This window comes from Tetrao urogallus (genome assembly GCF_951394365.1).
Source record: "Tetrao urogallus genome assembly, chromosome: 5".
NCBI lineage: Eukaryota > Metazoa > Chordata > Aves > Galliformes > Phasianidae > Tetrao > Tetrao urogallus.
The window spans coordinates 39,552,777-39,569,598 of NC_136818.1; the positions used below are offsets into that span (position 1 = coordinate 39,552,777).

At 35.9% G+C, this 16,822-nt stretch overlaps 2 protein-coding genes across 2 annotated transcripts in view; one reads left to right on the forward strand and one right to left on the reverse strand.

Annotated features, from left to right (window-relative positions):
• Positions 1–13,726, forward strand: part of LRRTM3 (leucine rich repeat transmembrane neuronal 3) — a gene marked incomplete at both ends in the record, with an annotated part of 78,298 nt that extends 64,572 nt beyond the window's left edge. The window contains one exon of the mRNA XM_079535313.1: positions 13,517–13,726. Coding sequence (XP_079391439.1) covers positions 13,517–13,726 — 210 coding nt within the window. The remainder of the gene's footprint in view (positions 1–13,516) is intronic.
• CTNNA3 (catenin alpha 3) overlaps positions 1–16,822 on the reverse strand; it is a gene marked incomplete at both ends in the record, with an annotated part of 396,193 nt that overhangs the window by 273,570 nt on the left and 105,801 nt on the right. The gene's annotated exons all lie outside the window — the stretch shown is intronic.

Here is a 16,822-nt window from a genome sequence, read left to right on the forward strand (position 1 = left end):
AGGCTCTACACACTTGGTTCACAAAGCAGTGAACCATCACAACAGCACTAAAAACTACATTAGCTTCCCTGGAATCAAATCCTTTTCTTAAACAATATTACTAAATCTGAATACTCATGTGATTTACAAAATATTTTGTTAGCATTCATGAGATTAAAGAAATGTTGCCTGTACAAGTCTAAAATCCATTGGTAAAAAATAAACGTTACTCATTCAAACTATCTTCAGTAACTTCAAGATAAATAGTCTTTTGCAGGGAATTTTCCAATACAGACTTGAGAGACTGGCAGACTTCTGTACTAGCCATCTGCATTTTCAGTTAGCACAGCTGAATAGTTCTATGTTCATCTATTTTTAATGTGCAAAGCACACAACAAAAAGAATCAAAATGATAAATAAAGTATTTTTTAAAAAGATGGCAACCATCTCCATCAAATGAAGTTGCATAAAATATTTCTCCTTTATTCTAAAATCTCACTAAAAAGTCTGTCCAAATATTTAAAACAATGTTTTGTATGTTTAAATAGATTTTACCTGTGAAATTTGATTGTGAAATTTGGTCAGGTTTTCAGGCCATCTGGTGTGCAATAATAAATAATGATGGTCCAGATTTCGAAAAAGCATGTTCTAGAAATCAATTTTGTTTTGGTCATTCTCATGCAAATTCTTGCAATGCAAACTTTATGCTAAGGTTTTCAAAGTAGATGAATCTAAAGGGGGTTTCTAAGTGATAAAGTTAGCCAAGACTGTTCTTAATAGGAACACACACTCATATCTCAAAAGATATAGGCTTTTCAAATGCTTTTGCTGGCTGTTTGTAAAGGCAGTAGGCATTTAGACATTAGTAGGCATTTACTGAAAGTTGTCATAAGGTTACTTCATACAAACTGAATGAATAACAGCTGAGTACTCTCTACTGGTTGCTTTTTGCTTGATTTTATCTAGAAGATAGAAGCTTTTCCTCCTTCAGACTTCTGTCTCTGTCTCTGTTGCTGTGGTTCACATACTTTATGCTAGGAGGATTCACAGAAAAAGAAAAAAAAAAAAGTTTTTGTTTTTTTTTTTTGTTTGTTTGTTTGCTTGTTTTCTTTATTAGAGCGACTTGATAAATTTGAGGAAAAGTGCAGCTTTTAGGCACACGGGCCCTTCTTTAGGCCCACTCTTATTTTTTGAGTGAAAAGCAGTGCTATCTGCACATTTAAGCATCATGATGAGCAAGCAGTCATACTGCATTTCTGAGGAGTGCAACACTGCTTCACCAAACTTCCAAGACCAAATTGCTCTTAATCGGGCTGGATAGATCCAGACCCACAAGTATCACCAACCTGCTGCACACCAGGAACCTACAGTCAACACCTAAGAGGACTTGGGGTTGGCATCTCTGGTTCAGGTGCATTAGCATGCACTACAACAATTTTCTGTTGAAGAGGCACTGAAGCTGCTGCATGTCTTTTAACATCAGACCATTACTCTACCTTAAACATGCTGCACTTTCACAGGGAACAGTTCAAATGCATGTGAGCACCTTCTAATTAGAATCATAGAATCATAGAATCACCAAGGTTGGAAAAGACCTAAAAGATCATCCAGCCCAACCGTTCACCTATTCCCAATAGCTCCCACTAAACCATGTCCCTCAACACAACATCCAGCCTTTCCTTGAACACCCCCCAGGCTTGGTGACTCCACCACCTCCCTGGGCAGTCCATTCCAGTGCCTGACCACCCTTTCTGAAAAGTAATACTTCCTAATGTCCAGCCTGAATCTCCCCTGCCGTAGCTTGAAACCATTACTTCTAAAATAGTTTTTGAGAAGTAACCTTGTATTACCTAGGATAGTAGAATGAGAAGAGCACTCCACTGTGACTATACAAATGCAGGAAAATCCTATTCTTACTTCACTGACAAACTGCTACTTGAACTGTGAATCAAAACCAAGCAAATACAAATAAGCTGTTAGCATTCTATTGTTAGCGCTCTAAAGAAGAGACATGTACTATCTGACTTCTTGTTGGTTTATTTATGCCTAATAAGTATTAAAGTTGTAATTTATGATTACATAAAGCCACATTACTCACATGTTTGGCCTTGAAATTTTCATTATTGTGTAGAACAGGCAGCATCAGAGCCCTTCATATGGAACAAGCAAAAGTCCACACCATTTTTTATTACTGTATTCCAAAAGAAGGAACCAGAAAAGCCTAAAGAAACTGAAACACATGAAAGTGGGAATCATGCCGTGCACTGGTGCATAACATACTAAACAATGGTTTGCTCAGGCAGCCAGATGATAAAGAACTGACATAATGATCATATTATTTCATGACAACTTAATGAAGTCCTTTGGTTAGTACAGGTCACTAAACATTGTATCAAGGTGATTAGCAAACTCAATTGCATTTTATATCTGAATCTGATGTTAGGTGAGACATGGCACTACACCACAAACACCATCATGCTGAGAGCATGACTTGTTTTATCAAACAAAGCAATCCTTGGAATTAATCTTGAGGTACACAGAATTGGCCAAAACCATATAGATAGATTTCTCTATTAGAAAATTCCAATTAATGAAATGTATTTATTTTTTAAAAATACATCTACATTATACAAAAATGCACTCATTATTTTAAAACATTATTGCCATTTTAATCCTCAAATTAACTTTTCAAAAATCAACTTTGAAAATTCGTATTATTGCATTTATTTTTTAATTAAGATTGTGTGCAACAAAAACAGTTACAATAAAGAAATTCTAATCCATAGTGAAAACGCTGTGAAAAACTTGAAAAATCCTAAGTGATTCTTCATTCTAAATCATTGTGTATCTAAAGTCTCTTGTTTCTGAATTTCCATCAAAGTGGAAGTTCATATTCTACCAGCAGGAGTTGTCTGGAATTAGATGCAGGTAGAGCCTACAAGTTTCAGATGTACATTTATCAACACTGTTAAAACTAGCATCATTTTATTATGTGCACATACCATTATTAAGAATGGCTCACACATCATCATCATATTTCTGAAATACAGATGGCAATTTCTTTTACAACCAGCACAGTGTTCTCTATCTTTATCTTGCTTCTGCAGCCACTGGCAGGCAGTAAATAGCAACACTAGGCCAAGCAGACTGATGAACACCTAGTATACCTCTGCTTAATTTGTCCTTACACACAGCTAGGCTGTTTTAGAGCATCTACTTCTTGAGCCCTTCAAGTCATTTGTCAACAACTTTACTTGTTTATTCTGACGGCAAATAAGCTATCTGAACAAAACCTCAGTTTCTCTTGTAACTTCTGTAGAAGTTTCCATACAGAATTATCTAAGTGGAACAAGAAAATGAGAGTTCACTTGTTTGAAAAAATGCACTCCATTCTTTTCCTCCACTAGGAATGCAGCCCATGACCCATTTTGTATGTTCCTTTAAATCTGCTCTGAGCTCTCATTAAATATGAAGAGTTTCTTACTGTTTAATACCTCAGATTACATGTTCTGAAGAGAACCATTGTCTGCCTACCCACAACACCAAAAGAAGTACAAGCCTAAAGAACACCTACAGATAAAGCACACACTGCTGTGTCTTCCAACAGATACTCCAGGAAAGTAAACAGATTTGTATGACTGAGTATTAGAAAAGATCAAACTGACTGAGCTTAATTATATGGCTCTAAATGAATATCTTTAAGAGTTATCATTTCCCTCACTAGTTCAGGATGTCTTTCATACAATCATAAAATCACCAAGGTGGGAAAAGACCTCCAAGATCATCTAGACAAACCATCTACCTATCACCAATATTTCCCAGTATACCATGTACTTCAGTACAACATTTAACATTGCTTGAATACCTCCAGGGACAGTGACCCCACCACCTCTCTGGACAAAGGCATCACTTTGAAGGGAAATACACATTATCATTAAAAATACCACTGGTGTCAACAGGAAGGTGGGTTTTTAAGGTCCATTTGTCAAAGGTATCATCAAGGGTAATACTAACCCAGATACAGATAGTACAGGTACTCTCTATGCTATCCCTGTGCAAGTTCCTGCACCACGAGGTCTGTAACAGAGTGAGCCACAGAGATAAAGAGCAGCTTCCTAATTGTTTTTGGAAACTCCCGCAGTGGGTTAATCACCCAAACTCCAATCCCAATTCTCTGAACCATGCAAGCCAGCAATTAAGGTCATTTTCAATGAACCAAAAAGGTCTAAGACAACTTTTTCCTGGATTTTATTTATTTAAATACCCTAGTCAGCTTTGGTCTCTTGCCTGTTGCAACAAATTTTCTACGCCCCCTTGCTATTTAACCATAGACATAATCCAATGTATATAGCTTGACACTGGAACAGGTTGCCCTGAGATGTAGTTGATGCCCTATTCCTACAGACTTTCAAGGCGAGGCTGGATCAGGCCCTGGGCAACCTGATCTAGCTGTAGTGTCCCTGTTCATTGCTAGATGGTTCTCAGAGATCCCTTCCAACTCTAAGGATTCTATGATAAACACGATATGAAGACAACTTGAACACGTTCAGAGGGCAAGGTGTTTAAAAAAAACCACAAAAGTGCTTACTTAGTACAAATACTAAATAATATAGTATATATGGACATGTTTTAATTAAGGAAAATAAATATTATATTGCCACTATTGTCCACTATGTCAGAAAATAACTACTTTATATTTGTCACATAAACATAATGAACTTAAGATTCTTTCAGTTCTCAGTAAAGAATCACATACACAGTGCTCCCTATCCACGAGATAAATTATATTAACCTCTGTCATTCTTTCAGCCGTATCCAATGTTAGCATTCCATTACAAAATCCTTCCAATTTTAACAAACAACTCTTTATTTAATTTACTAAAATTATTATGCAGAGCTTATTCACTAACATGTATAGTTGTAAGAACTTCACTCAGATGAGTTTTTCGGAAATTACAGTGGTTTGCAGAAAAAAAAGAAAACATTGTCACTGCATAGTAAATTCCATAAAATTAGTCTGTTGCAGCAGTATTATATTTGAATATTGAGTATATCTTTTTCTGTTTTGTTTTTTGTTTTTAAATCGTCTATTAAGCACTATTAATTTTAGACACTGTCAGCTAGAAATCCTTAGATTTAGCTCCTTCTGTGTTTCGGGCTGTTTTTCCCAATACTCTTTTGGGAAGTCTCTTTTCTGCAAACATGTCAATTTGCCCTCATCTAATAGAGAAAGAACTTAATTCCCTTTAGGGACAGCCTCTGCCAAACTGAACTACCATGTTGGCATTCTTCAAAGGTGTGTGTTTTTTGTTTTTTAAAGAAACATGAAGATGCTTTCCTTCAAAAAATCTGAGAAGAGCTCAATTCTTTCCACTCCTACTCTGTCTTTGAGCAGCACAAATCCACCTGACAGAACAAGGACTCCTCCCTAACTGTAGCCTTGTTTCATGACCTCTATAAATCCTGCTATCCCCCTCAGCTTTCTGTGATGCTCTGGCATTGGCCAAGTTTCAACACGGCACTAACATACAGCTGCAGATGGCTCTAACTCTGGCCAAGGCAGGATCTCCCAGCTTTTGCTTCTGTAGGAAATCAAAGAGTAGTGGAGAGCAATAACAAATTAAAAAAAAAAAACTAGCTGCCTGTTATGTATATACAAAAACATAGAAGCATGAATGGAGGTCAGAAGGAAGATAGAAAGGATAAGAATTTTTGAACTCCATGATGTACGGTTCCCCTGGGAATAGGCTTGTTAAATGTTACAAGATAAATTAAAAAGAAAAAAAAACACCTCCTATCATAAACAAACCATGTCAACAAATAATTGAACCCCAAAAGGACTATTCCTTTTAATTTAAAGATCAACAGGCAGAACACAGTACTTGAAACATCACACAGTCATAGAATTGCTCAGGCTGGAAAAGACTTTAAAGTCCAACCATGACCTAACCATACTACCCTAACTCTAACAACTCCCCGCTAAATCATGTCCCTGAATACCACATTCAAGTGGTTTTTAAAACACATCCAGGGATGGTGACTCAACCACATTCCAGGGAAGCCTATTCCACTGCTTAACAACCGTTTCTGCAAAAAATTTTTTCCTGATATCGAACCTAAAATTAACCTGGCACAACTTAAGGCAGTTTCCCCTCGTCCTGTCACTTTCCACCATCATTTGGATCTGAGCCATATAATTCAAGGGGCTTTGGGATAATAAAAAAAAAAAAACAACCAAAACAAAAATCAGGATTAAAGCAGGTTTTATGTCTCTTCTATGTAAGTCTGGATTGGTCACTGAAATAATACTACTCATATCACAAGCTGATGCAAGCCATGAATGTAGGTTAGATCTTTTAATATTATTTATTAGCTTAAGAGTACTGTGCACCAGAGAACACTGCTTTACTCAAACTGGTTAAAATCTCACATCAAAGCACTGACCATTTAATGCCTCAATACTACTTAAAACCAGCTGAGGGAATAATCAAACTAGAAGAATACATAAAGGTTTGTTCCTTGCTCTCAAAAATAGCACAAGTTCTCCACCCTTCAGAGTTAAAGGTCTCTTTAGCAAATATTTCTTATCTCACATAATTCTGATTTATGCCAACACTATTAATAATGCAGATATCACATCAGCTTTGTCTGTTAAGCAAGTTACATCCACATACAAATCAGCAAGACTGGACTTAGGGCACTATGAAACTATATAAATATCAATGCTAACAGCTAATATACTCAAAATACAGAACTACAATTGGTGGTCTCACTCTGAGTTTGTGCACCAGTTTGCTTTTCTGGCTCCTTTCCTTGAGTCAGGAGACCACATTTTGACACTTAAGGCAAAAGAGAATTAGGACGCTTCACTAAAAAAAAAAGTAGCCCAAGACAGCAGATTATAAAGAAAAGCAAAGGTGAATGAAATGGACAAATAGCAGCAAAAAACACAGTGTAACAGGAAGACAGAGACATCCCACAAAATACAGTTAACAAGGACACTTTCTCTTAAAGACAGAAAGAGGGAAACAACAATAAAAGGGAAGAAGAAAGCAAGCTTAATAATTCAGAGATAATAGAGAGATAATGAGCAAAGTATAAAAAGGAAGACGTCTATATCTTCATCATTACCAAGCCTCCTAAATGTTTTCTAAGAAGCCAATTATTGGAGCTGTAAGAATATCAGCTTTTCATCTAGAAAGGTGAGAACGTTAGAGAATGTTAGATACAGCAGCTATATAACATATCCTGAGTGCTTTAACATGAAAAAGTGAACAACCAGCTAAAGATAAGTAAGAAAAATATCCTATTCTTAATAGATATCCTATTCTTAATAGACAGATGCCCCGTCCCTGGAGGCGTTCAAGGCCAGGTTGGATGGGGCCCTTGGCAGCCTGTCTAGTATTAAATGAGGAGGTTGGTGGCCCTGCATGTGGCAGGGGGGATTGGAGATTCATGATCCTTGAGGTCCCTTCCAACCCTGGCCATTCTGTGATTCTGTGATATCAAATCCACATTCACTGAAATAATAAAAATTGCCTGTCTTTCTCATGGAAGCGGCTAACAGTGGCTAGATGTTCACTGTATCCTCTCCCACCGCTCAACAAACAAACAAACAAAACAAACAATCAGCTTTCTTTGTCAGCCGGTTTCAGAGTGTGACCTTTGTTTTTACAAGTGATTTTTATACTCTGGGAATATGCTGCATCATGAATTACTCAAAATCTGTGATAAAGATTGGACAAATAAAGAAATACAACTGGACTACTGGACATAAATTCTAATCACGTGCTTACTAAAGTGTAGGGGTGTTTTTTTTGTTGTTTTTGTTTGTTTGTTTTTTGTTTGTTTGTTTAAAATCAATGCTAAAACAGGGCACTCAGCCACAAGAACTGAAAGTAAGGCCTGGAAACAGCAGCTATTTCAGTAGGAGGTTTGAAATAATATGGTTCTTATATTGCCATGGAGACAACATGTCCTCATGTTCAGTGTGACAGAACAGATGGCTAAAAAGCTTAAAACATGGACAGACGTGACGCAGACCTATCCTCTGTCCTATTTCCTTATTATTCTCCTTCTCTGATAAAGAGAAGTATGGTTGCAACATATATTTGATCTGGCACGACAGTGAAGATTGGGTCCAAAATAGGAAATGCTAAGTAACACTACTGGTTTCCACAATTTCCACAATATTTCTCACAGTATGGAACCTTGAGCTAGGTAACTAAAGGCTAACACATTGGAATAGAAAAATTACTACACCCAAGCAAAACATGTGAAGCACATCACTACTGTGCTTATTGCCCAGATTTACTAAGGAAAACAGTAGCAAAAGCAAGTTATTTTCAGGAACAGAAATTATCATGTTAGAAGTAATGCAATATTTGTAGTGAACTGTCCTTTGAATAGAAAACACAGTTCTCCCTCACCAAGAGAGCATTAACATCTGCATAAAAAACAATTTGTCATTTGATGAAAACTACGGTGACCGTTAAAAGCCTTTCTATAGGTTTTTAACTTCAGCCTGGAGTGAGTAGGAATTTATTTTGAAAGAAGCAGAAAATAAATTGAAAATGTTATCCCTTTCTTCCCTTGTACAACACCTCCATGCCACTCAGAGGTAAAATTGGGCAAATTAACACCAGTGCCTTGTGAAGTTTCTGTCAGCGTGCTGACCAATTGATCTAACAACATACTGCTCTTTCCCAGGCCATCACAGTATGGACATTAAAAGGTTCAAATATGAAGTCACAAGTTCTAAAGAACCACCTTAGAATATACAAGTTACCTATATTTAAAGAAAAAACAAGATCCTTAAAAGTGACTGGCAAGTTTTGCAGGCACCCATCATTTACAGCTCTTCAAAGGGCTCAGAATTTAATTTCTGAGTTGCTCATTTCTCTACAATAAGGTCACTCACAGCATATACAAACACCACCACCATCAAAAGAATCTACTGGTAACCTCCCCCCATGGTTGAATTGCAATTTGTGAGAGGAAATAAGAGAATCTGAATTGTGACGCCATAATTCTCACAAGCTGGCTGTAACAGGCTTATCTACGCCTTCAACAGAAGTTTGAGTTTAATTTTCCCTTGTTTCATGGCACAGCACTAAGTAAATGCTTGCTTGAAGAAGACAGTGAAAGAAATTGGCTTCTTTTTCACTACTCATACCAGGCAGCTGTAGGGCTTTCACAGAAAGCCCTTGCATATGCTACTTGAGAGATGAAATAAGGGACTTGTTACAAGCAAGACATGTCTGAATCACAGAGAACTTAAATGTAGGTGTGCAGGGCAGAAGGCAGTGAGAGGAGATATTAAACAACCTTGCAGCCATCCTGGCATAATACTTTCTAATGAATGCTTCAAGGAGAAACCAACTAAGAAGCTGGAATGAATACTGTTGCTAAGTCTTGTGTAGCAATCAATATTATGGACAGCTGAGAAAGAGAGCATCTGCAAAGCTTCTAACTTATATTTGGATGTGCACATAAAATTGGTTTTAGTCTGCCAGCACGAGCTGACGTAGCTGCTGACAGATGAGACCAAAAATTCACAGAACTGCTATATGCTATACATCAGCAGCGCTGGAGCATGTTTTGGATTAAGTTCTTATGCAGTATTTCTCTCTATCTTACAGAAAGAGAAAGTAAAAACCAAGTTGTTACACCGCTATTAGTAAAATGTCAGTGCAACAGGGCAAACAAGAAGGATTTGGTAAAAATTAGCCACCCTTGGGAAGGAAAACAGGACATAGAAAAAAACGTTATGAAAGTTCTGTGATAAAATCTGGAATAGGCATTACATTCCCCTGCAACATTTCATGTGAAAACAACAGGGCATTTGTGGAGGACCATGACAACATTAGGCAGATGGAAAAATCTGGAAAACTGTTCCTCCACCCTCCCTTTGTGCAAGGTAGAAATTGAAGCAAAAAGGAGGGAATGAGATAGGAAACGTGCAGATGAGAAACATGAGGAAATAGGACAGAGTGCACTTCACGAGAACAGGTAAGGGTTTCTAATCATGCTGAAGAAAAAGGCCTCATGAAGTTTGAACTAGGCAAGCTGGAAAGTCAAGAGGGGACTGTGCAAGAGGCAAAAACGACATGACAACTGATTTACAAATGAACAAGGTAGTGAAAAATAGTTATTCAGAGAAGAATCAAAGATATCTGGGAAATGCTGAATTGTAAACACGATTAAAAAGGCTTCAGTAATGATATGCTTAGTGCAGCATTCAACAGTGAGGTTCCTAGGTTTGGCAAACAGGAAAACTAGGATTTCAAAAGGATTTCCCAAACAAAGATAAAAATGGCTTTCATTTTGAAATTCAAAGTCTGAAATCAAGTTGTTGAGATTCATGGAAGAGCCAATTTAGATAAGGTTTCTTAAATACATTCATTATAATTTATTCTAATCTATTCCCTATCTAATAAACTCAAGGTATTTTAATTCTCCAAATCCTTTTTCCTTTTTATATGCCTAAAAATTTTAAAAATAGTACTAAAAATTTAACCTCTGATAAATTTAAATAACATGCAAAATGTATCACAAAGTCAAAACAATGGAAAATTATCAGGTTTGTGTTGACTTGTCATTTGAAATAACATGATTCTTCATTGTAGTCAAGAATAATGCATTTAATTTTTATTCATACTAACAAAGCCTTCATGGTTTTACAATGGTTTCTTCCATTTATTTATTTACTTATGTACTGAAGCCAATAGCAAAACTTCACTGACTTCTATAAGGGAATTTGCTTTAGCAGGGGGTTAGACTCAGTGATTTCCAGAGGTGCCTTCCACACCTGCAATTTTGTGATAAGGTTCAATTCTCATATGTTGAGCATATACTAATGTATTGTATTCTCATGCCTACATTATAATGACATTCTATATATTTTCAGAATTCTATGTCACAACTCCATCGCTTCCATTACTTCCATGTTTACCTCATTTCATTCTCATATTCCACTGTAGGGTCTGATTTAATTTGTTCTTTTCATCCACCCTTTTGCTCATGAACTGCATTTTCTCAGCTCCCTCTATCCATGATCTCCATGGATAACACTCCTCTTCCCTCTCTTCCCTATCATATTTTCCCATGGTTACATTAAGCTACTGCAGATCTACAGGTACGCCCTTAAGCATTTAGTTTCCACAGCCTTCATTTCCAGGGTTCTATGACTGAGTCTTGAATTTCACTCCCAGGGAGTTTGAACACCACATATGCATCACATTTAAGAAAATACCAAAAACTGGAAATATTTCCTTTAAGTCTATATGCAATACCAAAACAAAAAAAAGCAATTCTGTTTCTTATCAAAGCCAAGGTCAAACAGCCAAGCCAAGGTCTAGCAATCAGATAAAAACACTGTCAGGAAACCAACAACTCAATAAATACTGCATGTTTTTGCTAGAAATTCACCCATATTTGTTGTCTACCAAGATACTTATCTGTTGTTAGAAGCATTCCCCATCTATCAGTTTATATCTGTTTAGCAGCAAATATACTTCTGCTATCTCAAACAAATATCCTGCTTCTTGCAGCTCTTCGTAATTGCCAGAGTGAAGTCAAAAACAAACTATCTCTATCTCTTCCTTCCTTCTTAAAAAAGCTAATTTTGATGTGGCAACTTTTGCTTTCATGCTCCTATGAGAATTAAAGCAGACATGCTAAAACATTCACATGCCAAAAACTGGATTAAATTCCTGTCAGAATTGAACATGATGACTTTTTAATAATTTTTAAATTCTGTTTTGCTACACAGCTTTGTATACACATCTTTTAGCTGCATTTTCTACGTAAAACAAGCCTGAAGTTTTAGATATTCTTACCAGAAAAATATAAGGTTATTGGAACTTTTTCTCCCCTGAAATGTCAGGGGAGGTACAGAAATTTAATACTAAACAATGAAATTCAGCTTGCAGGACAGATGCTTCCCTGAATGTACATTATAGCTTTCAAACTGCAGATCTGAGATAAGCCTAGTCTTTTCGGATGCTAACCTAATCTAAGCCTGAACTGTGAACAACCTGAAGTTCACACACCACCAGTGATGAAACAGTGTAGTCAAAGAGGTGAGAGCTATCAATACAAGTGCTACAGTACTACTACTTCAATGTTTTTGTTTTTGTTTTTAAGTTTAAATAATTGGAAGGTATATAAAGGCAGAACTTTTACAGACACTTAGCACTATCAGAAGGAAAACAATAGGAAAATACAAGGGAAATAAAGACAGGGATGGGTTTTATTTATTTTTTATCTAATTTCCATGTCATGAGGGTTAATGTCTCCAGGACTATGATCAGGGAGACTATGACCAGGACTATAAGGAGAGAGACTCAGCAGCTGGTAGCAGCCCCTCATTATGCTTACAAATGAGCTGTGGTGTGAACTGGGGTGACCAGAAGTTTTTTTCTACAAACTCTTAAAAAAAAAAAAAAAAAACCAAACAAAAAAAAAACACACACATACACACACACACACACACACACACACACACACACACACACACACACACAGAGAAATGCTGCAAATAGTCAGAACCTGGGTATTTCAGGAAATAAAGACAAAAGGCTGTACATACTTAAGGGAGGGAAAGAAGATGCAACAAGAGAGGAGGAGTATACCAGAAGTAAAATATGGGAAATTTTATAACTGCACTGAATACCACAAATTGCCTAAAATGAACAGATTTTGCATTCTACATAAGTGTCCTTTTTAATCTTTTTGATTACTCTAATATGAACAAAACTAAATCTAAAAGTAAAAATACTTATTAAAAAATTCTAATTTCATGTATTATAAGCAATATTTTAGATAATCCTATGCTGAACCATGTGGAAAATTCCTAAGAAAGCAGTCAAAAAGTAATAACTTTTCAGTCTAAAGCATTTGAGCCAAATCTGCTTAAAGAGAGATTTTCAGATACCATAGCACAAAAGTGGTTGAAACTACCATCTAGTATGGCCCTACATTTACTGAAAGCTGCTAGATTCAAATATGTGGTGATGCTACAAGTAACCAGAAGCATGCTGCTCGGTGGGTATTTCCCATGAGACCAAAGATACTGCACACACTGAAGTAACTCAAGCAAGTTCCATTTTTAACCTGAAAAGCCATTTAAATTTCAATTCAAATATTGTATTTATCCCCAATTGGGTCACCTGCCTTTCTCTTCATTGACAAATTGATTTTAGCAGTAGTTGATTATATTCTATAGATTGAGTTCAATTGCTTCTTAATACAGTCCTATGATTCCTATATCACTCACACCCTCAAACCCATTTGTATTCATGTAAGATCAAAGGTGATAGTTAGTAGGCCTAAAACATCCTAGGAAAGACTAGAGTGGGATTGGGCTGGAGGGAATAGAGGGGTAGAGAGAAATAAAAGATCTTTTCTCATATAGAACTACATTCACCTTTACTCAGTGTTTTAGACAGACCATTACCTCAACATCAGATTCAGGCAAGAAGAATTGGATTATGCCATGGCAACTGGCTGTTTTTCATCTTTGTTTTTCCCCCAGATACCACTGGCTATGAATGTGTCAACATTTCTTGCCTATGATCAGCCCACAATAAGTTACTGTGGAGTACATCATGAACTGCTTGCTCACAAGGCCTACAACTCGAACACCCAAGAAGAAGCAGTGGAAACACACCTAGAAACTGATCTGGATCTGAGCACAATAACAACAGCAGCACGAATCAAGGAACACAGTCAGCAGCTGGCTTAACTTATGGGGGGTTGGTGGTGGTGGCGATTTTTATTTTTCCCTGTAGCAGAGGCTGCAACCAAATTCTGTGTAACGTTATCAAGAAGTGAGAAGACGTAATAATATGGATTTTAGGATCCCTGTTTAATTTTTAAAAGATCCACAAAGGTTAATTGTTTCAAGTCTACAATTTGTAATTAGTTAAGTTGTGCAGTATTTTTTGACTTCAAAGTATGATCCTTGAAATGAATCTTTTTTCAAAACTCATCCTACCTGCCTGTATAAACTGTACAGATGTAATGTATTTTTCATATTGTAAAGTTTCAATTACCAAGAACAGCTGGTATGTACAGTACCATAATTTAATTACATCTTACAAGTTTCAGTTTCTAAAGTTTTAAATTAACAAAAGTTATTTCTTGTGTTATTCAGTTACTCTGTTTTTAGGGATCATTTTATTACTGCTTTTGTGCCCAGAAACCTATAGCTTAAAATTCTGACCTTTGCAGAATATGCACCATTTTTACCATATTTAAAGTGTAGAATTTTATCTACTTATTCCAGAAGTAATGTATTAACCAAAAGGATGATTTAACTATCCAGACATCAAAGAAATTCTTGAAATACATAGCCAGTTTTTCTTATAAAAGAAAGCCAACAAAAATTTCACAGTTCTCCTTGGACTTCCCTGACATACATGCAGACTTATTTTTAAAATCAAAGAAACGTAATGATAAATGGTATTTTAAGAACAGAGTTTATATGTGAAACTGCTAATCGTTCTTGACGAAATTTTGTAAAGTCTCACTGTTCTGCAAGACAAAATGAAAAGGAGGCTTCAACAGGCAGCTGTCTTTACAGAACCTGTTCTGAAATGATGGCCTGTCAAATCAGCATTGGTATTTAAGTGTAAAGATACAAGGGCCAAAACCTTCTTCTATCAGACAGTTGTTTACAGATGCAGTAACAGAAACAAGCCCTCAACGTTGGAATTATACCAGTTCTGGAACATAAAGTATTATTCAAACTCAAGAAGCCTCTACTTGGAAGAAAAATAAATATATTTTGACCAAATGGTGAAGGTAAACAGTCTTTTAACACATTGAATCAAGAGAAGAAAAAAAAAAATCTTTGAATACAACAAATGTAGTATTAAGTCTTAACGATTACTACATTGCTTAATTGTTTACCATTTAATACTTAAGTATTCTTATATCCCATTGCTTTGTTTTGAATCTTCAAGACTTCTCAATACTGTATAACTCCTACAACACAACCCTAAAGATGTAATCATAAAAGATTACAGAAATTAGATTCATATTATATCATGCTGACTGGGTGAAATATAAAAGGGAACAGGAGCCTTCCAAAATACAAGAGAAAAAAGTTTCATATGGTGAAGCAACTTTTTATAATAAAGAGAAATTATATAACCACAATACATTTTTCTGAATGTTTATCCCACCATATTTTCATGTAGCTTCAAAGCAGAAGACCGAAATTTAAAAATTACAGTTCAGCTCTTTTCTCAAAATCTAAAGCAACTCTGAAGCATCAAAATTGTATTGGTTATTTAGCGTTTCAGATTTTGTAACATTCTGCATAAGTTATTTGCTATTCAAAACTTTACTTGCCTTTCAAAGACTGATCTTAAAACTCAACATTTCAGTTTCTTATCTTTAATATGTGTATCCTTGAATTTCTAGTCATTGTCTTCAGTGCTGTAATTTCACAGTTTGAAAATACTTTGCTAACTATAAATGGAGAAAAAAATGCAGGCATAATTCTGGAGCTGAGTGACATTCGTACTCCAGGAAGAAGTGAACTGCTTTATTTCAAAGTTATTTCAAAGTTTAATACTCAGTCATTCTGGTCAAAGTTGGTCTGAGCATTAGGCTTCAACATCTTGTTTCAGTTACTCTTACTCTATCCTCATTCTTTTCTTTGATCTGCTGCCCTCACAGTGTGTGAATTTGGTTCTGGCACTGACGTAATTACTCAAAGTACACAGGTGTTTAAAGGCTCCAAATACTTCTAGTTGGTGAAGAACGGTACAACAGGAATATTTTCTATTATTAGACACTCTAATGAATTTAGGGCTGTGAGTTTTCTTATGCTAAGATAAATTACTTTTCGTCAAATCTTTCTTATGCTAAGATGAATTATTTGTTGTCAAATCTGGTTGAAGAAATAACTGTGTATACACAAACATCTTTACATAACACAAACATTTCTCCTTTTGCTACTTTCTCTTAATAATGAGGCATATATTAATGACTTGTCTTATATCCCTCCTGGAAGATTTGCATTAAATCAGGATACCAATTGAAAATGGAAGAAAAACAGGGTGACATAAATAGCAGTAGCACTATCTCAGTCAATTCCTTGGGCATTTGTAGAGCTCAGCCCCCTGTGACCCAGTTAGGCCACTCTCTGATCTCATGTTTGCTTTCAATGCTCTGACAGAAACACAGCTCCCTTGGTCACAAAATGGAATACATACGTACCCACACCAAATGAAGAGCATTTCTATATCTATAACTGAATCCTGTGGGTTTTTTTTTTTTTTTTTTTTTTGTTTTTGTTTTGTTTTTTTAATGGATTATGTCAATCTGGAACTTGCTATTCTCAGCAAGATGGAAGTCTACAAGGACATTAAATGTCAGGTAGGTACCTTCCTAAAATAAAGATACTATAAAAAAAAAAAATTCGGTAAAGCTAAGCAAGATAAAAGACTTACTCTTAGGTCCTACTTTAGGTGTATGAACATTGGCTTTCCAGAAGATTACCGTTGGCTATATACTGATTTGGACCACAAGGAACAAAAAATGTATCATTTAAAAAAAGCCCTAGAGCTATAATATAGCAAGAAGAAAATAGACTGAGCCTGTGGATTCAAATACTTACAAGTCAGTTTGATATAGCATTTCCCTTTGTAATTAGATTCATAAAATAGAAATAGATGCAGCTAACAATACTAATCTCCTTCTCAGGTAAGTGATATGATATCTGGGTAAACTATTCTATCAAGAAATGCTTAAAATATATGGATTGGTGAATAGTGTAACCTCTATAAATATAAACCAGTCAATTTTAAACAAATCAATAAGTAACAAT